General features: G+C 52.1%; 5 protein-coding genes across 9 annotated transcripts; 1 reads left to right on the top strand and 4 right to left on the bottom strand.

Annotated features, from left to right (window-relative positions):
* Nucleotides 1–67: 67 nt before the first annotated feature.
* spata13 (spermatogenesis associated 13) lies at nt 68–10,182 on the bottom strand. Of its 3 annotated transcripts, XM_058059813.1 has the most exons (14): nt 9,801–10,182; nt 7,620–7,670; nt 4,984–6,312; nt 3,490–3,909; nt 3,271–3,415; nt 3,072–3,190; nt 2,642–2,821; nt 2,097–2,276; nt 1,809–1,988; nt 1,501–1,733; nt 1,253–1,382; nt 806–1,181; nt 652–726; nt 68–575 (listed from the first exon to the last, which is right to left on the bottom strand). In XM_058059813.1, exons 1-14 carry the CDS (start codon nt 9,807–9,809, stop codon nt 394–396), a joined length of 3,609 nt encoding a protein of 1,202 aa, XP_057915796.1. In that variant the 5' UTR covers nt 9,810–10,182; the 3' UTR covers nt 68–393. The 3 variants fall into 3 exon arrangements, with proteins under 3 accessions (XP_057915796.1, XP_057915797.1, XP_057915798.1); XM_058059814.1 differs by lacking the exon at nt 7,620–7,670 and having other exon boundaries at nt 70–575; XM_058059815.1 differs by lacking the exons at nt 4,984–6,312; nt 7,620–7,670; nt 9,801–10,182 and adding an exon at nt 4,201–4,476 and having other exon boundaries at nt 76–575.
* Nucleotides 10,183–10,729: 547 nt separating this feature from the next.
* c1qtnf9 (C1q and TNF related 9) lies at nt 10,730–11,945 on the bottom strand. The gene is made up of 3 exons (XM_058059829.1): nt 11,765–11,945; nt 11,634–11,696; nt 10,730–11,564 (listed from the first exon to the last, which is right to left on the bottom strand). The coding sequence occupies exons 1-3, from the start codon at nt 11,943–11,945 to the stop codon at nt 10,795–10,797; spliced, it is 1,014 nt and encodes a 337-aa protein (XP_057915812.1). The 3' UTR covers nt 10,730–10,794.
* A 1,147-nt stretch (nt 11,946–13,092) lies between these two features.
* tagln3b (transgelin 3b) lies at nt 13,093–16,212 on the bottom strand. Of its 2 annotated transcripts, XM_058059841.1 has the most exons (5): nt 15,321–16,212; nt 14,460–14,660; nt 14,070–14,244; nt 13,893–13,995; nt 13,097–13,829 (listed from the first exon to the last, which is right to left on the bottom strand). In XM_058059841.1, the coding sequence occupies exons 2-5, from the start codon at nt 14,637–14,639 to the stop codon at nt 13,688–13,690; spliced, it is 600 nt and encodes a 199-aa protein (XP_057915824.1). In that variant the 5' UTR covers nt 14,640–14,660; nt 15,321–16,212; the 3' UTR covers nt 13,097–13,687. The 2 variants fall into 2 exon arrangements, with proteins under 2 accessions (XP_057915825.1, XP_057915824.1); XM_058059842.1 differs by lacking the exon at nt 15,321–16,212 and having other exon boundaries at nt 13,093–13,829; nt 14,460–14,655.
* Nucleotides 16,213–16,362: 150 nt separating this feature from the next.
* On the bottom strand, nt 16,363–18,651 carry abhd10b (abhydrolase domain containing 10, depalmitoylase b). Its single transcript, XM_058059832.1, has 5 exons — nt 18,494–18,651; nt 17,923–18,109; nt 17,656–17,767; nt 17,235–17,372; nt 16,363–17,037 (listed from the first exon to the last, which is right to left on the bottom strand). The coding sequence occupies exons 1-5, from the start codon at nt 18,585–18,587 to the stop codon at nt 16,696–16,698; spliced, it is 873 nt and encodes a 290-aa protein (XP_057915815.1). The 5' UTR covers nt 18,588–18,651; the 3' UTR covers nt 16,363–16,695.
* A 651-nt stretch (nt 18,652–19,302) lies between these two features.
* Nucleotides 19,303–23,575, top strand: ythdf3 (YTH N6-methyladenosine RNA binding protein F3). 2 transcript variants are annotated; one of them, XM_058059826.1, is made up of 5 exons: nt 19,303–19,691; nt 20,002–20,026; nt 20,176–20,255; nt 20,451–22,088; nt 23,432–23,575. In XM_058059826.1, the coding sequence occupies exons 1-5, from the start codon at nt 19,668–19,670 to the stop codon at nt 23,453–23,455; spliced, it is 1,791 nt and encodes a 596-aa protein (XP_057915809.1). In that variant the 5' UTR covers nt 19,303–19,667; the 3' UTR covers nt 23,456–23,575. The 2 variants fall into 2 exon arrangements, with proteins under 2 accessions (XP_057915809.1, XP_057915808.1); XM_058059825.1 differs by lacking the exon at nt 23,432–23,575 and having other exon boundaries at nt 19,306–19,691; nt 20,451–22,443.
* The last annotated feature ends 572 nt before the right edge of the window (nt 23,576–24,147 follow it).

The following is a 24,147-nucleotide window of genomic DNA, read 5'->3' as shown; positions in this document are numbered from 1 at the left end:
AGAAACACGACCCAGGCGGGGCAGCTCGCCTTACATTCATTGAGTCCGCTGCAAAATGGCTGCTTAAGAGTACAAGATTTTATTTACAGCGTCAACAGGAGGCAACACTCACAGTCCAGGGGGCACAAACAAACAAAAAAGGGTCCAGCCTTTGTCAAATAAAATAATTGTCAACATAAAAGCAGAATGAACATCATTGTCACAGTGAACGTAAAAGGGGGGGTCGGTAAGATCACGGGGGGGTTAAGAAGAAGGAGTGAGCAGCATCTTCATCAGTCAGTATTTTAACACTAGTGTGGCCCGTTTCCACCCGAGGCACGCCCGTCCACAACAACTTATGAATAAAAACAAACATGTCAGTCCATTGGCGGCACGCCGCGAGGGGGCGGAGCCTCATTTCCTAAAGAAGGCATTGCGGGTGATGCTGTAGAGCAGCTGGTAAGGCTTTCGCTTGGGCGGCTCGGCCAGAGAGAAGACCTGCTGCTGAGGTACGCTGGTGGGGATGGTGACGTGGCGCTGGTGGAGCGGGTGGAGGTTTTGGTGATGCGGTGGGACGGAGCCGGAGTAGCCGACAGCTGCGGGTGGAGAAACAGGAGCGGAATGGGAGCGGGATGTGAAGGATTCCAGGAAAGAAGAGAAGTGACTCCTTACTTTTGATCTTGCCCTGTTTGGATCTTCTGGCATTAGCGATAGCTTCCTTCCTTTGCTCTTCGCTGATTTCTATTCCTGCAAACACAGCAGACACCTCCTGCTTCTTCAAATGCTCTCGTTGTTCTGCCTGAAGGAGGAGTGGCGTGATGCTCACCCATCTCTTGGTCCTCCTTGACTCGCCGTCTCTCGTCGGCGAAGGCCTGGAGCCACCTCTCCTTGTCCTGCGCCTTCCTGCAGCACAACACGCACACAAACTCCAGCGTGGAGGCGTGACGCAGCCGCACGGCGTTCCTCAGGCTCAGGCCGAGGTCCGCGTCCCGCCCGTCCGGCACATCCACCACCTCGGTGTGGTCCATGTCCAGCCGGCCCCGGTAGTGGAGGAGGTCCCTGCGCAGGACGTCCTTCTTGCAGAAGACCAGCTGGTGGTCGAAGAGGAAGAAGCTGCGCTGCTGCATTTTGCCTTGTCGGAGGACACGCGTCAGCTCCCCCGAGTGGATGAGCTCGGAGCTGCGCACCAGCACGTCGGGACCCTGCAGCACGGAGACAACCCGAATAAGTCCCAGCCTCACACCTAAACGTCTGCGGGAAGAATAGCAGTCACCTCCCAGTGGAGAATGGACACCTTCCAGTGAGCGATGGCGTCAACGCTCTCCAGCTTTCTTTTCCTCTCGTTTATCAGACTGGCCACGTTCTTCATGGCCTCGTACGCGTCGCCCACGCCACCGTAGTCACTGCAACACGCGGGAAAGAAAGCATGCTACGGCGTGATGTGTTGCTAGGTGACCCTTGATGTAGCTTAATCGTTAATTAGCTTAAACGATGTGTCGCTAGGTGACCCTTGATGCGTACCTGTGGTCCTTGGGGGTGTACTTGAGCAGTTCCCCCAGTTGCAGGGGGTATTTGCAGATCTTCTGCACAGGCGTGAGCAGGAAGCCGGCGATGGAGATGTCGATCATCTGCTGCAGGAGGCGGCAGGCCTCGAAGAAGTGCTTGTATCGGCCGGACTTCATAAGGCGCTGCAGCTCGCCGCAGGCTGCCGGGTGGGTGTTGCAGTACTCCGAGTAGATGGAGAAGCCCTCCCCCTTTGGGACCAAAGCAGACGTTAAGATGCGGCCTCTTACGTTGGGGCCACGACCTCCGGCAGTGCGGCTGCGGACCTGCATGAGAAAGCAGGAGCCGATTTCACTGAGGTGCGGCTGCTCCTTGTTGTACTTCCTCTCCAAGTCGCGGAGGAACTGCCTCTGGAACCTGTAGATGTCTTCAATGTTGCTGAAGATGGTCCTTAACTGCAGCTCGGTGAACATGTCCGGGTGTTTGCGGCACTGGCGGATGTAACCCTGAGGAGAACAGCAACAGTTCTAGTCTAGTCACTCAATGGAAGCAGTTCACACAGCGGCCAGCAGAGGGCGCTAAAAGCTAAAGTTGAACATCGAGGTGGGCCTCGCCTCGCAGATGTCTTTCAGGTGCTTGATGTAGATGCGCTCCGTGTTCATGATCTCCTGGACCACATTGGTCCTCATCTGCTGGCGGTGCTGGCTGCTGTGCGTGTCTCTGGGGGTCGGGTCTTCCTGGTCCGCCACACTCTCCACGCTTCCCGCACTGGAGTCTTCCTGGTTCACGCGCACCTGAGACGCAAAGTAGCGGCAGAAACCAAACTAAGCCTTCCGGTTAAGAAAAGCACTCCAACTGTGGGGCAAGATGGCCGACACTCGGTCTGAATTCAAAGAGCAATTAGAAAACGGGGAGAACAAAAACCACTCGAGCCACTCAGCGTTGCCATGGTAACACGCAAGAACGTTTCATCAGCGCCTGTTCAGCAACTTTGAATAAGCGAGCAGCAATTACACAGCAGACGAGCATCTGTCAATCAAACATCAGCGCCGGTCACCACAGAAACCGACTCCGAGCGTGGCGGCGCTAAGACTTCCATCTGGCGCGGAGCCAGCTTACAAGTGAAGAGCAAACACGGGGGGTCAGGAGGTCCACTCACCCTCACAAAGCTGGACGGGAACCAGGCCTCCTTGTCGGGCCGCCCGCCCCACCACCAGTCCTTGTGCGAGGCGTCCAGGATGCGGATTACGTCTCCGGCCTTGAAGGCCAGCTCCTGCTCCTCCATGGTCACATGGTCCCAGAGCGCCTCCGCGTACACCGCGTGGCCCGAGCTTATCCACTGCGGCACAAACACACACCATACAATTACATGATGGATGAGCTCCAGGAGAACATCGGCGCTGGTTATCTATTCTGCTGAATGCTGTCCAAACATCTTGTACACACACTTTATCCTCACGTGTTTCACCATGGGGCAGGACTCACACTCGCACACACACACAGATAAATGTTGTGTCATAAAGTCAACACGCAAGCTAGCAGCAGACGTGTCAACGTGACGGGCCACGAGGTTCCGTGCTCAGCCTCACCTCAACGAGCACCGAGAGCTCCACCCCGGGCTCCAGGTAAGGCGTGACATCGGCGAGCTCGTCAAAGCTCCCCTCCTCCTCCTCGCTCACGCTGTCGTCCAGCATCTCCGACACACCGTCTGCGGCGTTCGAACCCAACGTGAACGTTCGGCGAACGAACGACGAAGATCCTCTCAAAGTAAAGACAACCGTCACCCACCACTCAGCACTCGGTGTTGCTTCCTCCTGCCGACGCGGTCCAGTCCGATGGGGGTGCTCTGGGAGAGGGTGGGGGGGCGAAACCTGGCAGAGACTCCCTTGTAGGGGGGCACCTGGTGGGAGGGCACGGGCGGGCGGGACAGAGGCTGCTGGGAGAACAAGGATTTACAAGATCCACTAATGTTATTCTTCATACTTGACACTAAATAGAAGAACCCACAGAAGGCAGATGGTCCTCGCTACCGTCGGTGTCGGGGGAGAACAGATCCTCCACCCCCATCACAGACACGGGTCTCTGCTGCCTTCCCGGAACGTTCCCGTTCATGCCGCACATCCCCACGCTCTCCCTGCTCCCAAGCACGCCGTTCCTGCTGCATTCCTTGGGGAGCGATGCGTTGGCCGTCCTCGCGTCGGGGTTCAGCTCGGCCACCTCCTCGGGAATGCAGTGCCTCCTGGAGAGGAGCTGCCCGTAGTCCGAGATGGGCCGAGGTCTGGGGCGCCCGCTCCTTCGCCGGGCCCTGACGGAGGAAGCCGAATCCAGGGGCGACTCCGGGAGGAAGACCGGGGAGAGAGGGGGGGTGCTGCCGCTGGGTGCCGTGGCGACTCCCTCTGCTCGCTGCAACTCCTCCTCTGACGCCACCTAGAACCATCCCATAATAAGTCACAATGGAGAGTAGTAGTAGAACATGCTGTATGCTAGCTACTGCTGCTCAAAGCATTCCAAAGAGAATCTGGATCAGGAATATTCCAATGAATATCAGGTCCCTCTGGAACAAGCGTTGAGGTCACATAATAAAAAGGAATCTTATCAAATTCCAGCACAAACATTCCACAATAAAAAAGCTACCATAGTGGATTTTATTCCCCGACCTCCACATGCAAATATTGTCTGGGAGACCGCCTGGCGCCGGCCAGCCAGGTCAGAGCTCACCTTCTGGTTCTCTGGGTCTGGATGGGCTCGGCGGCACACACATTGGAAAGGCCCACAGAGCACGAGCACCATCGTGAAAGACGTACGCGCCTGCGACTCTAACGTCAACACACTGGACCTCTGCTCCTCCGCAGCCTCAAGGGCGAAAAGCTCATCTCGACCGCCAACGCACGCCAGTGTTTTGGACCGCTGTCTGAGCTGCTGCTGCCGGCTCAGAGAGGCCGAGGGTGCTGGACTTTGCTCCACGGGGGGGGAGCGACTGAAGAAGCGAGAGCGCCCATTTCAACCTGCCCACCCACAGTTTGCCGTTTTGCGCAAGGGCCTGTAATCATAAACAAAGCCTAATCATTAACCGGGACTGTTCTTCTGGGAGCACGCCATCATGTGACCAGCGCTGGTCAATATATCACACACGGCAAACACGGACAGTGAAGACGACACTGGACTGGTTCCATTTCCACCAATGAGCACCAAGAACTATTGCAGAACCATCAAGGGTGGTTCATAAAACTTTAAAGGCGTTTTCCTTCACATCGTCAGGCAAAGGTCAGCGAGGGAACAATCCACATCAGCTGTTCTTCCGAGAGCAGGAAATTTAATCTCTAATCCTTTCTTCCATCCGTGGAACTTGACCCGGAGCTTAATTGCGACCTAAAGATTTCCAATAAGTCCGAAAGCTTCTGCTGGCTTTGTCTATCGGACACCAACATCCTCACTTCCTGCCATCTCTCATTGGTTCACGCTGTGCAAGTGTACCTAATGAACTGTCTGCTGCAAACCCACCTTGGATGGACGCTGGCCGACTTCCCCTGGGTCCGTCTGGTCATCAGGAGACGACTCGTCTTCGAAGCCGCTCCCTGCAGAGACCTGCTGGATGACGATGTGGCGTTGAGGATGCACGTGAACCAGCGAGCCGACGTCCGCAGACGCCACCCGGGCTCTGACGGGGGAGGGCCGGGGCTGCCGCTCGCTCGCGGCCCGGCAGGGTACACGCCGGGAGTAGTCGTCGTGGAGACGGCTCAGGGGTGTCATGGGGGTGTGCGCGGCGGGGCCGGGGGAGGGGCTTCGCCGGCGGAGGACCCTCAGGTCGGTCATGCTGCCGACGAGCTTCAGCATCTGACCCTTCACCTTGACGGGGCTCCTCCTGCGAGCGTGTCCTCGGAGGTCCACGGAGGAGGCGCTGGACGTCCTCTGGATGTTCGGGGTCCCGTTTGACAAGCTCGTCCTCTGAGGGGCCTCCTGCGGGGATGGCGCCCCTTGCGCTGGGGCCTTGCGTCGGAAGGGTGCTTTGAAGACGTGAAGGTTGTCTGCGCTTTTGCTCAGCCTGCTCAGGACGTTCCCACCTGAGTTTTCCGTCTGTCCGTTCATCTTTGACATTTCTTTCTTGGAGTCGGCAGCAAGGCCGCTTCCCGCCAGGGTCTCCTCATCCATGTCCAGCAGCGTGATGCGTCCTGCACCGTACGCTCTCCTGATACTCCTGGAGAAGCGGGAATTCCGCTGAAGGCCGCCGCCGTCGTCGTCGTCCTCGTCGTAGTCCTCCATGTCGGAGCTGTAGCGGCTTGCAGGCCAGTTCAGGTTTCCATTGGACACGTGGTGAACTTCTGCAAGGTTCAAGTCAGCTGCTGCCTCCTGCTGGAGGTCAGAGTTCACAGCAGCTTCCCGATCGGTTGCCCCCCGACTCTGAATTCCCTGGAGCACAGACAAGCGGAGCTTTTTGAACGAATCCACGACACCCAGCCTCGGAAGCCCGGTGGGACTGTCATCGTTTGGGCTCGAGGAGGCCCAGGAGCCCTTCCTGGAGCTGGAAAACAGTCTCATGATTCTGGAGGCGGCGGCCGGGTTTCCTTCGGCTTTGGCGCTGACGGGGTTGGACCAGGCGGACGAGGAGCTGACGCCGTTGGGATGGCCCTCATCCGCCGCGGCGCCCACAGTCTGCACGGGCTGCACTTGGGCACCGCAGCCCGACAGCAGATACGGGACGGCGCTGCCCTCGGGTTGACCGTGGTTCGGGTGGAGATCACAGAGGGGGCGGGGCGCTGGGGCAACCTTGGAGGCGTGGAGGCTCGGGAGGGAGTCTTCGCTTGTGAACGAGACTCTGCTCTTGGGTTCTGCCTGTGGATCAAAACAAGAGACGTGTGACATATAAGCGACCGCTCTGATCTCGCGGGATTACAACGTGACAGGGACTCGAACCCGGAGCACACTGACTCATGTCCTTGCTTACAGGACACTCAGCCTTGTGTTTGCGTGGCACAGAATGAAAAGTAACAGGAGGAGAGGACGTCCAGGTCAACAAAGAACCCACACAGTTAGAACATGACGTGCGTTTGGTTTAAGAGTCAGGGTGAGAACAGAGGCCCGGGACGGGTGGTATTGGACTGTGTGTGTGTGTGTGTGTGTGTGTGTGTGTGTGTGTCACAGTCGTGCTAATGCAGCTGGCCCTTTGAAGCGGGCCTCTCTCAGCGTGACTAAGCAGTGAAAAATGCTAATCCATTGTGATTAATGCAGTAAATTGCCAGGTTTTCCGAGACGCTTTCTCAGTGCTACGCCCCCCATTTCAAGATCCGCATCCCGCCGCATCCCGCCGCACTCCCGTCCTGATGCAGCAGGTGGTTTGCTGCCGTCATCGATGTAAACACGGCGCCGTCGCCGCCGAGCACCGCCTCCGGGAACAATGTGCCGCTTTCAAAACGGCGCTCAATTGTCTTGTTGTGCAGCAGAATAGACGGGCCGGAGGATTCGGGATCATTATTCCGACTTCTCTCTCTCTCAGGCAAGAGAGAGATAGGCCAGGAATGTCAACAAGTCAGCTGGCTTGTTTCTCGGCCGCTAATCCTTTGTGATTCCTGACAGCCGCTCTAGTGACTGACTTCTCCTTCAACGCCTTCGTGCCCTCATCTTGGCGCCCAAACCGCCTCACAGGTGTCGGCGGCCAGCTGGCGTCCTCCCCCGGTCCGGGATTCTACAAGGATCATTCGGGACACAATCAACAGAAACTACAGGAATACAAGAAACCCAGATCTCCTTGTCTCCTGGATTCCAGGACCCCCACAAATTGTCTCAGACCTAAGAGCACCTGTGTTGGGGTCTCCTTTGTACAATATGGTGGCCTACCAGTCATCCATTTCCCATAATCCCTTGTCTTCATTGGGGTCTAAGAATAATGATCCTAATGCTCTTGATATGCTTACATTTCCTCGTCCCTTGTTTTAATCTTTGGAGTGTTGCTGCTGCTGCCGTGTGAATTCCTCTCAGATCGAGGCGGTGCCGAGGTCTCGGTCCGGGGTTAATTAAGAGCCCCCCCCCCTCCCCCTCCCACACGCCAAAGTCTATGAAGGAGCCAGCTAAGATTAGGATGAACATGCATCCAGATGCATGAACATGTGCACCGCTGGCACGAGCACGCACTTGAAACCCACGTGCACACTTGGCGATGTCATCCCCAGCTTGTCAATCATTGGCTCCCCTTCCTGGTTGGGCAGAAGAACAACAACACATCATCATCTCTTATGTAAGGAGCCAAAAAAATGCAAAACGACGACTGAGCCTCTGAGACGGAGGAGGTCGCCTCTGCAGAGGTATGTCCCGCCTCGGGGGGGGGGATCAAATTCACTAAATTGACAGAGAGAGCTGAGCATTAGCAGCCAAGGGCTCCCAGACGGGGGAGTATCATGGGAAAACGGCAAACGCTCCTTTTCCATCGACTCGGAGGCGGACACGCCAAGCCTGGAGACACAAACTCAGACCTCATGCACGTTGAGCGGGTCGCACTTGGGTCATGTGATTGTCGTTAGCAACCGATGTTAAGTGGTGGGTGCTTGTTGCTCAGCGGGGAAGAAAGCGGCAATCTTCCACAACACGCCGCTCACCGCACTTCCACAGTTGGGATAGGCTCCAGCATTGGCGCGACCCTAGTGAGGATAAGCAGCATAGAAAACTGATGGATGGATGGAACTGCTTACTCGGGTGCTTAATTGATGATCCAACACTCTGAATGCTAACCGCTAATTAGCAGGCGGGACAACTGCTTAGCGGGCCAAGATAAGTCAGCGTGTAGTATCACAAGGAAAACACAAACAGCTCCTGTGTGTGTGTGTGTGTGTGTGTGTGTGTGTGTGTGCATCTGATTGCTAATCTGATTAGTGCAGCTTTGCGAGGCTGGGCCCAGGCCTGGTTTCATCTGCACATGATAGCCTAATCAGGTAGACAAGCAGGCTATTCAGCGCCCGACTTAAAGTGACACCCCAAAAAGCTTGAAAGCAGCCCACCGCGTTGCTGCCTGCCTCTCAGGAGGAGCACGGACGGATGGCGGGGGCACGCCGGGCCTGCATGGGCGCCACAGTGAGGAGATGAGCATGAAGGGAAGGGCTTGAAGTCCTCCTACGGCGGCCATTGTGGCAGCATTCTAAACAGCGACGAATAAAGTTTTTTGTGACTTTTTTGTGATGGAGGAGAAAAAAATGTGACGATAATAAGTATAATCACAAAACCATGAATGGAAGTGGCCGCTCCCTCAAACCAGTTTGACCCTGTAACAGACTATTCCATTGGTTCTTATGACTAAAATGTGCATTCAACCTTCAAGCTCTCATTGGACCGACTTCCTTGTTTTGGATGTGGCACACAAGGAAGAAAGAATGGAGCAAGCCCCGCCCCTTTTCTTGTGGAGCGTGGGAAGCAGGGGGGGGGGGGGGGGCGGAGTGTCTGTACTTGCATACAGGAGACCAACTTTCACCTGATCCGCTTTCTTGGCTGTCATTGCGTCAGACAGCCGGGAATTCCACACAGTGGAATGTTTGCTTCCTTCCTTCATTAAGGTCACAGGTAAGCTGGAGCCTATCCCAGCTGACTTTGGGGGCGAGGGGCGGGGTAGGCAGTGTACTTGTGACTTGCCAGTCACATGGTACGTGTACACAAACACTTATCTTCACATATGGACAAGTTTGAGTCTCCAATTAGTCGAGCACGCATGCCTTTGGAATGTGGGAGGACGGAAACCCACACAGGGATGTTGTAACCCGGATCTTCTGATTGTGAGGCTGACGTGCTAAACATGAATAAAGATGATATTTGAGTAACTGATAGGAAGAGAAAGTAAACAACAGGAAGTAGACATGGCTGGGATGTCATACGAGACATACGTAGCGCTTTTGTCCGAACACCTCCACAAGTTCCAGCTCTATGGTTATCATCACCTCTATGTAGATGCTCCCACAGCTGAAACTCACATGGAGATATTTTGTCTGAACATGATTCTAGTGTGAAAGGCATGAAAGAGGAAGCTACAGAAGCTAAGCTATGAGCTAAGTGTGCTAGGGGATGGAATACTCAACTGTGCAAGTTGATTCAAGTGGAATCAACTGTGGAAGGAATTGTGGAATCAGGATTAGTGGCTGTTTTACTCTTGCATTAATTAACTTTCTTTGCTCTTTGTAAGCTGCCCCCCCCCGTGCAAGTCCCTGTGCAGCCAGCATCACTATAACAACCGCGGCTGGAAAGCACAAAGCGCCCTCTGAGGACCGTTTGGAAGCAGAACACAAGAGAATGAGAGCAGATCCAAGTTTTTCCACTTAATAGGAGTTTTAAAAACAACAACTCACCGTGCTCATAGTCGCCGATGTTCTCCTCACATCAACGGAGCGGCAGTTTATGGAGCCTTAGCCACAGTACAGCAGCCTGGCTTGCCCGGAAGCCTCCGTGTCGTTGTTCACCCGTGGAAACATGTCGAGCGGCTGTCAGCCCGGCTAGCAGCAACTTAAGCTAACTCATGAGCGCTCGCCGATCAACTTTCTCCGTGAGTCGAGTTGGTGTAGAATCAACCGACAGGAAAAACGTTGGCGCATGCATGAGCTGGAAAGTTTCCTAAGGAATAAAAAAGTGTTGATCAGGAAAACGTCGGGATTTTTCCTTTGCCAGCTGCCGTTAAAAGAAGTCAGTCCTGGCAAGCATCTTAGTGCACTTGTTGCAGTTGACTCGAGTGGGCGGGGCTTGAGCAGTCTAGGAGGAGAGATATTACTGGTCGACCGTCTCTAGACTGTTTCGCTGCCAGCCAATCATGTGGCAGCAGCGGGAGCAATACTCTCTAAGCCACGCCCTCCTCTTGTATGGCTCATTGAAGAAGAAAAAAAGACTTCCCGAGACTTGAGTCCTTAGTCTGAAGAATACTGAACATTCTAGTTGTCTTCCTCATATGATTGTAGCCCACAGGAGGACCCGTGTCTCCTTCCTGGCCTTCCGGGAATACAATATATAATATAATATATAAGAATTTATACAATAATCTACCATTATTGGTCTTATTGCTGATTCTTTTGGCCTAGTGATGATCATAAAGGCTTAACACAAATGTGCTTTGCTTATTTATTGCAGTAGAAAATTACAAAGTGTGATGACAACCATAGAACTGAAAATAACTAAGAGACTTAGTGCATGGCGATACAAGTCTCTGTCCCGGCTTACAGTGTACAAAAAAAACATGACACACAGCCAACAGCGTCCCCTTTTGGTCATTTCATTTATTGCTTTTCATTCTTGAAATGCCTAAAATCAGCCAAGTAAAATAAAAAGTACTTCAGTCTGACCCCCAAAGCCGACTTAGTCCCCAAATATTAGGAAGCCAGAAAAGGTGGTGTCGTCGTCTTCGTCGGCAAAGAGCCCATTGAAGAGCTCCCCTCCGGCCACCTGGAGCCACACCTTGTCCCCCGCCTGCAGGTGCAGCACAGCGCCCCCCGCGGCCTGGTCCTCGCCGCTCTGGTAGTTGTCGGTGGTGTGGATCACCTTGGCGCCGTTCTTCAGCAGAGCCACCTTGACGTTGGTGGAGAAGACGGTGATGTGGTAGGTGAAGAAGTAAGCGCCGGGCAGCGAGCATGTGAACCTTCCGGTTTGGGGATCGTAATGGTTTTGCTGGTTGTAAATAATCTTGTCAAACCGGACGGGCGCATTCGTGGCTGGGAGTTTAGTTTGGGTGGTGAGTCCCACACTGAAAGCACTTTTGGAGACAACAGGAGCATCTCCCTTCTCGCCCGGGTCGCCCTTCTCTCCTCGAGGCCCCCTTTCCCCACGATGGCCGAGGGCACCTTTGTGGCCGGGAACGCCAATGTCCCCTTTAGGCCCCGGCCTACCAGGTGGGCCGATGGGTCCCTGAATGCCTCTGTCCCCACGGAGGCCGGTTTCCCCCTTAGGCCCCTGCGGTCCAGACCCCCCGACGTCCCCTTGAGGTCCCTGGTGTCCGGGTAACCCAAGCTCGCCTTTACTTCCTTTTGAACCGAGAGGCCCTTGGACTCCTTGGGGCCCCATTTTCCCAGGTGGGCCCTGCTCTCCATTGTCCCCCCTCTTTCCCTTGAGCCCCGCTGGACCAGGTGGACCTAGCCATGACAAGGGGAAAAACATTCTTATATTTTTACTTGTTGGTTTTGGAGCATGATCTTCCTTACCTGGTTCCCCTGCGTCCCCCTTCAGGCCATCCCTTCCTGCTAGTCCCATTGGACCAATAAGACCTAATCACAGACGATGCAAAAGGTCTGATTTCTATGAAAAGTAAAGCATAAACCAAGTCTTTATTTACCTGCATCCCCCTTGTCCCCTCGGAGTCCATCCCTGCCGTCTCTCCCGGGCGCCCCATTGTGACCTGGGTCCCCAGGGATTCCGGGATGGCCGCAAACGCAGCCTTTCGTCTCTGCGAGCTCCTGTGCTACACATCGGACTCCCAGGAGGAGGAGCAGGAGCGTGAGAGCCAATCTCGGCATGGTTCTGGAGGGCATGTAACCTAATAACCTTGGATGGAGGAGCTTTTAGTGTCTGGAAGATGGAAGCTCATGGCCGCCCGCACGCTTAATCAAATCTGGACAAGCAGAAGAGCATGGAGAACGACAGCGGCACGGGAACTTTGGACTCCAGAAAGGCGTTCAGTTGGCTGGCTGAGGTTTTTGGGTTACTTATTCAGTCTGAGTTCCACATCAGCTGTCCCGGCGCCGAATAACAAACCAACACCACCACAGTGTAGCTGACATTAAACATCACTTGGAGGCACTTCCTGTGTTGGAAGCCATACATTTGGGTTAAACCAAGTGAAGCCTGGGGGCCATTTGCGGCCATGGCATGTTCTAAAAATAGAAAAAGAAATAAAAGGAAAAATCTGCAGTAATTTTGCAAGAATATAGATCACATTTAATGGAATTTTGCAAGAATGTCAACAATTTTAACAGCATAAAGTTGAAATATTAACATTAAAAAATATATTAATGTTAGAATTAGACAAACTGCAAGGCCCCTAAAGCCGTTCTTCGCATGCTTGAGGCATTTAAACCTGTGCAACAGAGATAACGAGACACTGCACTATTTAACACTTAAAAAGACGTCAGACAGACCAGGAGGTTTTGCAAATGTTTTCCAAAGCAGAAGCTGACATTTAATGAGATTTTAGAATTTGAGAATGAATAAGATTGTGTTGTCCGTGAACAGGAAATCATCCTAATGACTCGGTCGTCCTGCTGCTCCTCTATTTTGTTTAAAAATGAGATTGTGTTCCGTGACGAGAGGCAGGAGGCACATGTGGGAGGAGGTCCAACGTAAAAGCCAGATAAGAATGCAGCACATGAGGAATACAGGAAACCATATAGTACTTCGGTAGACTACATTTATTTAAGACTACATCAAATATGTCAGGATATAATAATATGTTTTAATAAATATTTTATCTAATGACAGCATTCATCTGGCCGTGGTTGTCTGTCAGAGGCGCTCCAAATCTGATGCAGTGGCACCGAACGGCCCCCTTAAGGTGACCCCTGAGGTTTTTAACAGGATAAACTCCACCTTCCACTTACAGCTGGGATGTACGGTATAACGGCAGGTTGAATTCTCATCCATATTTGGATCATGTACACACATAGCTAGCCTGTGTTGATCAAAAATGCACAGCGACATACTTATGTTCACATACTTTATTCCCCCCCAGTAAGCCTCCAGATATAAATATGAAAAATACAAACATAAGAGTGGGAGCACCGGAAGGTTCCTGTTGGCTACACATCGCACATCACGTTGACTTGTCAAAAATAAATGACAGCACAAACATTTATCATTTGAGGCCAGTCTAGCAGGACCCGGTCCCAGTCTAGAACCCGGAAAGCAGGCACAAGGTGAGGCTTGTGGACCATGACATCATAGATAATGGTCTATGCAAGAACAGAGAAGGAAGCATGCTTCTACAGCACATGGTCTTGTTCATCATGTGGATTTTAATGGTGACTCACGTGGGAAGCTAAAGAAGATATGAAATAATAATAATAATAATGACATAAATGAAGACACAAGGTTGTTTACAGTAGAGAGGCTGGTGAGAACAAAGCAGCAGTTTCAGGGAGTTTCAGTTTGAGGTTAGCTCAGTGATTTCTGCAAAAGGTAGCGAGGCTCTGAGCACACGCAGCAGGTTGCGTTAGTAGAAACGTACAAGCTAGGAAGCGAGCGAGAGCGAGAGCGCGCCGGTCTACATGATCTGACGGTGCATACCGTAGCCCGTCATGCCCGACTGGGAGGCGCCGCGGTTACTTCCCATCTGCAGGCTGATCAGACTCTGGCCTTGGCGTAGCTGCTCCTCTGTGAACTCTCGCCGGTAGCCCTGGGCTTTCCTGCGGGGCCCAGCGGGGGTTAGATGGTTTAAGCCATGTGGAGATAGAGAAGAAGACCTTTACCTGTGGAACCAGTCCCGGTCTCCTTTGTATTGACCGTCGTCCTTGGTGACGGCCACGCTACCTAAAGCCATGAGGGTCCTCTGCACGGCGGCCATGTCCTTTCCTGTGCACCAGGAGAACACGGCTGATTGGCAGGAAGTCAAAGCCCAACATGGCGGGAAGCTGAACAGGCTTTACCTTCCCAGAGGTCTACGGTCTGAAAGATATCGGTGGTGGTGACGCCGTAGGCTTCCGCTGCCTGCAGGAACAGGGAGATCTTCTCCATCTGCTTGAAGGCCATCTGGGACTCAGGAATCTTCTTGATGGGCTCCTTGCCCTTCGGGTGGAGGCTGTTGATGAGTCGACACAGGATCTGGAAACAGTGCAGGACTTAGAATACACAACAACTTCTACCTTATTAGGTATTACTGCAGTATTTGAGGTTTTGACCAAGATAATAATTCTCATCTGATGCTAATTTAGTTTTAGTAGAAAGCCCTGATCGTGGAAATGTTGCTGCCCCTTCCGTCTTCCATCTTCCTATTGAATAATTGATGGGCGCTCTACGGTATCTTCTGTTTCACTCACCGTTCCGTCCATCAGCCACTGCTGGAAGCTCTGCTTGCCCACCGGAGGCTTCTCCACGCCAGCCCCACACTGAGCCACGATCCAGTCCACCAGCCTCTGCTCCAGGTCCGGGTCGTACTTCTGGTCGATCTTCTCCTGCACCTCCCGGCTCAGTCCATAACTGGGTCCCCTGTTCGCCATGGCAACGGTCCCAACACTCACCTAAGGAGGGACACAGTATAATAATATTAGGACACTTGATTTTATTTAGTAAAGTGGAGGAATTGAACAACTGGCCAAGCTACGTCTGACACCCACAACAAGATAAGTGGCGAAGAGGTGCTAAATATGAGAAAGATTCAAATGTATAATAATAAATATAATGCTAAATTGATACCTTAATGAAAAGCAAGCATGATGGTGGCGGTCTAGCATGGTGCATGTGTACCTAAATGGTGTGCAGCATCATCGGCCTCCCAGTCCAGTCCTCCATCGGGGGAGGGCTGGAGGCTGGAAGGGTGTGGTCCCTGCCTGGCAGATGTCCCATACAGGGACGTGATCGCTATGGTTACTATGTCAATCCAAGCCGTTTCCGGCATGCTGCAAAAATGCAGCGCAAAGCAAAGGATGCACATTGCACGGCAGTTCTATTTATAGCACGCAGTAAAACACAAGAGTCAATCATGGCAGTCCTTTGCGGTGCAAATAAAGGACTTATGTCACTCGATATAGGATTCTTTCTACAAGTCCAGCATCTCCATGGATGGGATAGGCGAGAAATGCTTTCAACATTATTAGCCAAAGTCACATGAACCTAAATAAAAACACACACACGCATGTCATGCATAGCAGTGTTCTTCCACCCATGTGATGTTTACTTACAGGCGAGGAGCTGCGGTGGTCAAGTCAGTGCGTCACTTCCACGGAGGATGCTGCTGGAGCATCCATGAAGGGCAGCACAGGCGTGTCAGGCCGTCCAAACGGGCTGCTCGTCAGTCTCCGTGTGTACGGGAGGGGCGAGTCACGCCTTTTATACGGGTACCTCGTCCGGGGAAAGAGGGGAGGGGGGGGCGTCTAGAGGGCCCGACCACCCCCACAGGACCATCTGACTGGTCACAGCTGGTGGTCATCGCAGCGTGCGGCAACTAGAAGCCTCACCATTGATAGTTAGCAACTATTGTCTTTCCTCCCGATTGGAAGCATGGTGTTGCGTTTACTGCATGAGGTTCATCTGCATTTAATCATGTCAACAAAAATATTAAAAATATAAACCACCAGTTTTGATTTAAAATTAGTTGTATAATTAAACATCATTGTGGTTTCAGTTTGTACAGCATAATAAATCCTGACAGCAAGCTTTGTGTGCAATTACAATACAGGGATGCTCCTGAGTTACTATACTACTTAGTGTGCACTTTTCCGCATTACTTTTGGATTTATCCTGTAATTTCCAAGAATAGCACGCCGTCTCTAACGTGGTTAAGCTCCTTTCCTCTGCAGACGCGCCTAAAATAGTTAATCTTTATTAGATCACCACTCAAATGCATAACTCAATTTGAGCATCGCTGCTCTTTTGTCAACTTTAAACTACTACTTGTAGATTTTTTTTGTTTTGTTTGAGTAAATACGTGCTTCAGTGTGACATAATACAGTAATATCCAAAATATATTACACATAACAGCATTTAACGGATGTGCTTTCAATCGAGTGATGACCCACGGCACCCTACAAGTGAAAGGTCAGCGCTGCAGTTAAAGCGCTTGCTTTCACCCCATTGAGCAGTCCAGCCAGTGCTCAATTACATGTTAATAATCAACAACCCGGTGGGTGAAGGCGGCCATGTTAGGACTGTGCATCATGCTGCTTGACCTACCTGCCGCAGCCCAAAGCCATCACAGCGCGTATCAAAGACAGAGAGCTGCACTCAGTGTGCAGAGGTTTTATTGGGCCCACGAGGGTAAAAAGTGATTTTTAAAAAAGGCACAGGAACTCTATTTATATTAAAAAGGAAGGGAGGAGAAGTGTGGAAGCAACAGTGAGTGTAATACTGGATGACATAACATTTGGAACCTGGGAAGACCAGCTAGCAGGAGGGAGCTCCCTTTTCATGACAGTGGAAATGAGAGAAACATCAACAAACATGAAACGTGATGCATAAAAGCATTTTTGGCAAAGCAACATGCCAGTGTTTGGTAGTTTCGCTTGCGCGGTAAACAGTCCTTCAAAACCCAGCAACCTAACCCCCTGCGGTACCTCGTCACACCATGGTGGTCAGCTTATCTATGAGGTCGTCCAAAGTGTAGACCATCAGCTTGATGTCGTCCTTCTCCGACATGCGGTGGTGGCCGTGGCGCCGCAGGATGACGTCCACGTCGGGGCTGAGCACGCGCTCCGCCACCTGCATGGAGATGTGCCACGGCACGTCCTCGTCCTTCAGCCCGTGGATGAGCCGCACGGGGCACGTGACCGGGATGGGGCTCTGGAGCACGCAGTGGTTCTCGGCCTCTTTCAGGAAGTCCATGCTGAACTTGTAGTGACCTTCCTCCGAGTGTTTGGTGGGCACCGTCCACTCGCCCTTCTCCTCAAACTCCTTCCGCGTCTGCACAGCACAACAAGTCTCGCTCAGAGTCGGGTTTCAGGACTATCAACTCACTACAGTTTATTTATTTTAACTGCAGAGAATACCTGGAATATTTTCATTGATATTGATATTTACAGATCAGTCTAAACAGCACCACCCGGTGGAAGCATGGCTACAGTGCAGATAACTCCACTATTGTGACAAAGTGCTCCCACCTCCAGAGGAAGAGTGTTGAATGACGTGACAATGTGGTCAGCAGCAGTGGAAATGCCCACCAGGGCGGCGGTCTTCTCCGGCCGTGCAATGGCCGCCAGCAGCATGAGCCAGCCCCCCAGACTGGAACCAACAAGGATCTAAAAGCACCACGAATACATTTATTAGCCACATGTCCGACACACCATCATGAATCAGGTGTGCCTAATGTTATGGCCTTTGCAGTATAAAGAGCAGCCATGGGGGCCATTATGGTAACATAGTGACACCTTGTGGCTGGATTGTGAAACTAACATGGATACTCCTCTGAAGAGAATCCATGCAAGATTGTAACTAATTATTATTTGGGTAAATCATTTTTATGAACAATTTTAACAATAATAATAATAATAATAATAATTGCAAAAATGTGCCTGGACATACCTGCGGGCCTTCTGCTAATTCGTCCAATGCATAAAGGACGTCTTTTTTCCAGGTACCGATGGTTCCGTCTGCTAGGACCCCTTCTGAGGCGCCGTGTCCCGTGTAGTCAAACCTGAGAGACAATCAAGCGGAACGTAGAATTCAATAAGCTGTGTTTCTTGCTGCTGCCTTTCGGCCATGCTCACGTGATGTTCCTGAAGGAAACTTGTTTGCTCACAACAAATAAAGCGTACCATATGTGAAATCTCGTTTTGTTATGAATCTCACCTGAGGTACGAGTGTCCAAGAGACATACAGAACTCCTCCAAGGCCTCAGCCTTCTGGCCATTCATGTTGGAGCCATAGCCTGGCAAGAAGATCACACCTGGACTCTTACCCTTCACTCTTCTGTAGGCCAGCTTGGGAAGGTCTGGCCTGGAAGCATACTGAACTGTGGACTTGTGTCTCCTGTCGCCTGGTGGACACAAAGTGTTAGCTATAAATATAGCATGCCACCAGGATGTCTGTAATAATAATAATAATAATAATACTGAATTGAAGGTGCATTTTGGTCAGGAATTCTGGTGACTGGAATGCAGTACTTGGAAGGGGTGGCTAGCATGTTTGTGACGACCTAAACACAACAACTAGTCCGAATTGCACTCAAATTATGCACTCAAAATACTAACTAGATGACACAAAACGGTGACAAATGCAAACTGCGTGTCTTTTCGTGTTCATTATTTTTAAAACGACGCAGTCCATCAAAGCCACACCCCCTCGTGGACCTTTAAATGTCTTCCCCGTGGACTCAAAGCGTGTGAAATACACTCAATCGATGATTAAGACACGAACAAACCTTGACGATGCGTAGAGGACAAAGAAGTGAGGCGTCCGGGACTTAAAATCTGTGAAAGTCCTCTGCGACAAGACCTCAGAGCGACGGCCGCCATACTGGAGCGGAAGCCACCGAGGAAGTATCGCGAGAACTCAAAGTCTCGTTGACGAGACTTGCTCTTACTGCACAAAACTATTGGTAGCAGATTCATTTAGTGTCATCAAAAATATTGGAGTCAAGCAAAAATAGTTACTTTATTCAAGTACTAGTACAAAAATTGATTAGAAATGTACGCAGTTTGTCGTATTTTCTAAGATCTCTTTCACGTGCAGCAATAAATTCTAATGTATAAATTAATTAATTGTATTAGGGATTTTAATAATACCGGAAGTAGAATGCAATGCTACCACGCATATAATACAAACAAAGCATATGGAGCTACAGGGGTCTGCTAATGCAACAAAATGTAATTTAACTATAAATATCTAATAGGAAATTAAAAAAACACTTTACACAGATACTTGCACTTTAGTAACATATATGACTACTATGACTTTCTGGACAATATGTGCATATGTAGGTATTGATTTAACAATTTATTATTATTGTGATGATATTTGGCAGTGCACTGTATCACACAGAGGGCTAATATGTGTAAACAAATGTATGAAAATGTACATTCATGACATCTAGCCCAACTTAGAGCCAAAAGAGGAAGCCAAAGGTAATAAAAAGTGTTGCGTAAAATGGCTGCGGTCACCCAGGCTGCCGAAGGCTGCTGAAGGCGGCGGGCCCCGGTGCGTCTCGGCCGTCATGTGAGGTGTCAGAGTGGAACATGACTCAGAGCGTCACAGGCGGAAGGTCACCGAGCGGAGGAACGGAGCGGAAGCGGGACTCGAAGCCTGTCCGCCATTGTGGAACATGGCAAGGCATATTCCCGTAAAACGCTCGTCACTTTCACGCTGACTCGCTCGCCCACATCTCCTCCGTAGGCGACATTTGGAGAAAGAGGCCATTTTTCCCAGGAAGGCGTCGTCGTGTGTTTTCCGGACTCGAGAGGAGAACCGCCGCTCGCGGAGGGATCGTCCAGGCACCCGGAGAGCAGCGGCAGGAGAGCGGCTCAGAGCACAGAGAGAAACCGACGGAGAGGGCGCCGCCGACGGACAGTGTGCCGAGCAGCCCCGCTTCCTGGAGGATGTCTGCCACCACAGTGGACCAGGTTAGTTAGTGCGGCCGCGTTAGCTTAGCTCGACGGGGGGGCTGTTAGCTGGGGGCCGCTCGGTGCTTGGCAAAGTTTGTCGACAACAGTTTGATCCTGGTGGGGATGCCACATCAAACCAGCTTTGATAAGCCATCGCGGCTAACATTCTGGACGCAGGCCGAGCCCAGCGCACTCTCTGCCGGTCGGCGATGCGGCACCTTTACCGGCTGACATCCGGTCCATAAGAGCCGGCAGCTACTTGTCACGTTTATCCATAGGAACACGACATGATGTGGGGATTAATGTCTGTCTATTTGGTGTTTTGCAGAGACCTAAAGGACAGGGAAATAAAGGTAAGTGAGGTCCAACATGTCAGCTCAGGTTGTGGAAACCAAAACACACTCAACACCTTTTTTCCCAGCGTCTACGCCTGCATGTATATTGGCAGAAATGAAATATTTATGTTATGTTATGCCATCATTTCATGTTCTTTTCCACGCAGTGCAAAACGGATCAATGCATCAAAAGGATGGAGTGAACGATGATGACTTTGAGCCTTACATAAGCAGCCAGACAAATCAGGTAATAATCTTCCTGACGATGCACCACTAGCCATCCTCATTAGGGTCTCGGGTGAGCTGGAGCCTACCCCAGCTGACTCTGAGGGCGAGAGGCGAGACGCACCCTGGATCGGTCACTATTGTGATTTGTATCTTCACGATATTTGCAGGGACGGTTACCTTAAATATTAACGGGTGTCTCGTCTTCACCCCACAGAGCAACAGCTACCCACCCATGTCCGACCCCTACATGCCCAGCTACTACACCCCATCCATCGGCTTCCCCTACTCCCTGGGAGAGGCTGCCTGGTCCACCGGAGGAGACCCCCCCATGCCTTACCTAACCACCTACGGACAGATGAGCAACGGCGAGCCGCACTTCATCCCCGACGGCGTGTTCAGTCAGCCGGGCGCCCTGGGAAACACGCCGCCCTTTCTCGGCCAACACGGTTTCAACTTCTTCCCCGGCAACGCAGACTTTTCCACCTGGGGGACCAGCGTGTCCCAGGGTCAGTCCACGCAGAGCTCGGTCTACAGTAACAGTTACGGCTACGCGCCCAGCTCGCTGGGGCGGGCCATCGCGGACGGACAGGCCGGCTTCGGCAGCGACACCCAGCTCAGCAAAGTACCGGTGTTGAACAGCATCGAGCAAGGCATGGCGGGCCTGAAACTGGGCACGGACATGGTGGCAGCCGTCACCAAGACCGTGGGCTCGCCCTTAGGGGCCACCCCAGGTATGAGCAGTATGGCCGCCAATAGCCTTCCGCCTTCTGTGAGCTCGTCTGTTGCGAAACCCTCCTCCTGGGCCGCCATCGCCAAGAAGCCGGCCAAGCTGCAGGTCAAGGCCAAGCCCAAGGCCAACATGGCGATGGTGGGCGGCGCCGCCATCCCTCCGCCCCCCATAAAGCACAATATGAACATCGGCACCTGGGATGATAAGGGCTCTCTGAGCAAGCCCCCATTGGCTCAGACGATGATGGCCACGCCCCCTCTGGTGCAGCAGCCTCTTCTCGCTCAGCCCCCGGCCTTACTGCAGAACCCCCTGTCCCACCAGCCTCAGCACCAACACCAGCCCTTCCACCTCCAGTCCCTCCAGTCCCCGCAGCACCCTCAGTCCCTCCCTCCCGGACCCCCGCACCTGCACCTCTCCTCCCACCCCGGCCCCCCGCCAGCCCTCCATCAGCCGCCGCCGGGCCCGCCTCCCAACCGCTGGGTGGCACCCAGGAACCGGGGCGACGTCTTCGGCCTGGGCATGGGCGTGCCCATGAACGCGTCGCTGTGCTCTGGAGAGGCGCACCCCGTGCTGGAGAAGCTGCGCGCCCTCAACAACTACAACCCCAAAGAGTTTGAGTGGAACTTGAAAAACGGCCGCGTTTTCATCATCAAGAGCTACTCGGAAGACGACATCCACCGCTCCATCAAGTACTCCATCTGGTGCAGCACAGAACACGGCAACAAGCGGCTGGACGGCGCCTACCGCTCGCTGGGCGGCAAGGGGCCCCTCTTCCTGCTCTTCAGCGTCAACGGCAGCGGCCACTTCTGTGGCGTGGCCGAGATGCGCTCGCTGGTGGACTACAACGCCTACGCCGGCGTCTGGTCTCAGGACAAGTGGAAGGGCAAGTTCGAGGTGAAGTGGGTCTTCATCAAGGACGTGCCCAACAACCAGCTGCGGCACATCCGGCTGGAGAACAATGACAACAAGCCAGTGACCAACTCCAGGGACACGCAGGAAGTGCCTCTGGAGAAGGCCAAGCAAGTGCTGAAAATCATTGCCGCTTACAAGCACACCACCTCCATCTTTGACGACTTTGCACATTACGAGAAACGCCAGGAGGAGGAGGAGGCTTTGAGGAAGGTGAGATGGAAGCACGAGCCGCTAGGGCTTTCCTAAATATCCCGTTTGCGTGTGGACCGGTAGAAATGTACAAAGTATTTAACCCCATTTGACAACACCACATGGAGTTCTTGATTGACGGGTGTTCCTTGATTATGTGCGGCGGCAGATGCTAACACACGCGGCGATAGCGGATGATTGATATCGGCACGTTAAAAAAGCAACATTGCATAATGAATGAATAAGTAGAGGATGTATGAACACCAAGTTGTGTACCCCCTTTGTTTGCCATCTGTGGCTCCAACTGGGTCAAAGGTCATTGAAACACTAACAAAAAAAATGTGAGGGGAGTGAATAAAATCAACCTTTAATCCAAGTTCACCTGCTTTTTATTCAAAGTCATTATTTTTCTTCCCATTTTGTCTTTGGACTTTGAAGTGGACTCGCGGACAAAAAGCGCCGAATTCGCTTTTCACTTCCCGTCCAATCAGCTGACCCACTTGCTCAGGCGGGGGCATCTGGTGGGCCGAAGGGCGGCGTGGTCCGGGTGGAAGTTCCCGGCCGCTCTGTCAGCAGACGGACGTGTCATCGTTAGTCAGAAGCGTCAAAAGAAAAGAGAGCCTGATTCATCGACGGCCATCTCGTGCTGTCGTGAGCGCCGCGAGAGGGGAGGGGGGGGGGGGGGGGGGCACATTCCTGGCATTCCGTGTTTGAGGCAAAAGCAGATGCAGGCCAGGAGGTCTCTCCGAGCGCCAAGTCGCGAGCTGTTGATGGCCCGGTCCCGGTGCTTGGGGGTCCTTTGGGGGGGGGACGCATCATCAGAGCGTGTGTTGCTGTCCTGATAATAGAGACATTGAGAATATTAATAGTAACCAAGCCCTGAGCGAGGGGCCAACGTCGGCGCACAGAAGCTTCATTGAGGACGTGTGGACTTGGTTCACAAGCATCAACGCCACCGTGTCATCCATCTTGGTGGGATGGAGTAGACTTTATTCATGGGACAGGAAGTGTTTGAAGTGGCAGCTAAGTGTAAAAGTAAGTTAACCCATCTGTGTAAACTCTTGACATATTTCTTAGTCATGCAAGTGTAAAAAGAAGTACATACCATGTTTTAAAGTAGCATTGAAGCTGCTTTGTTATCAGTGACATGAGAACCAGCACTAAAGGTCAAAGGCCAAATGCTATGTGTGAAAGGGTAATCCCGCCATTGTCATACTTCGCTGAACAAAAACAAGAAATAAAAAGTACAATTAGCTCCCCAACGCTCCCGAGGAGGCGTTCCACAACACCCGAAGCAATAAAAGCCGGACGCGTGTTGTTTGTCCGCCTGCCGGTTATAACGTGTCCTTCTCTGGTGTTGGCAGGAGCGCAGCAGGAATAAACCCTAACCTTCAAGCAAGAACCGCTCATAGAAATAACCACGACGTAGGACCTTAACGTTGCCTAACCGGGAGGAGGACACTCCAACGTGACGGACTCGTCTGTCTTTTTATTTCCACTTTCACACGAGTTAGTTTTTGAAAGCACTTTTGAAAAAAACGCCTCTTTGATCGCCCTCGTTACTCGTCTTTTGTTTATGAGCAACTAATCAGAGTTAGTGGCCATGTTTTTATTTGTAATCATGTCGGGGGGGGGGGGGGGGGTATTGTGGCGCTGGCTAGATGTGTCGTTTAGTTGGTGTGCACACCCGTCTGATGGTCTGATCGTCTGCAGACGGGAGGCTGAGGATGATTGACAGCCGGGGGAAGCTAATTGGGGAAGAGCCACAATCATGCCAATCACACCCGCACCCTTCCTGGCTGCATACCAAAACAATACAATTATGCAGCGCCACGGAAGGGGTTGGGGGGGGGGGGGGGTGAGAAGTTTATTTAGTTGTGATTCTGTCATTCTGAAGTGCATTTTGTCTGAGGAGGAACCTCGGGTGATCCTGCAGGTGACTCACTAGTGGGATTAAAAATGACCCATGTTTAGCGTACGTCTGCTTTTTGGTCTTCATTCAACCATCAGGAATAAACGCCACACTACCAACAGGGTGTCCTAGGAATTAAGCAGAAGATGATTATTTTTTAGAAATTAA

Source organism: Doryrhamphus excisus, chromosome 21 (assembly GCF_030265055.1).
Source record: "Doryrhamphus excisus isolate RoL2022-K1 chromosome 21, RoL_Dexc_1.0, whole genome shotgun sequence".
Lineage (NCBI taxonomy): Eukaryota > Metazoa > Chordata > Actinopteri > Syngnathiformes > Syngnathidae > Doryrhamphus > Doryrhamphus excisus.
Note: the sequence above shows the minus strand (reverse complement) of the source record. Positions and strands in the feature narration are given on the sequence as shown.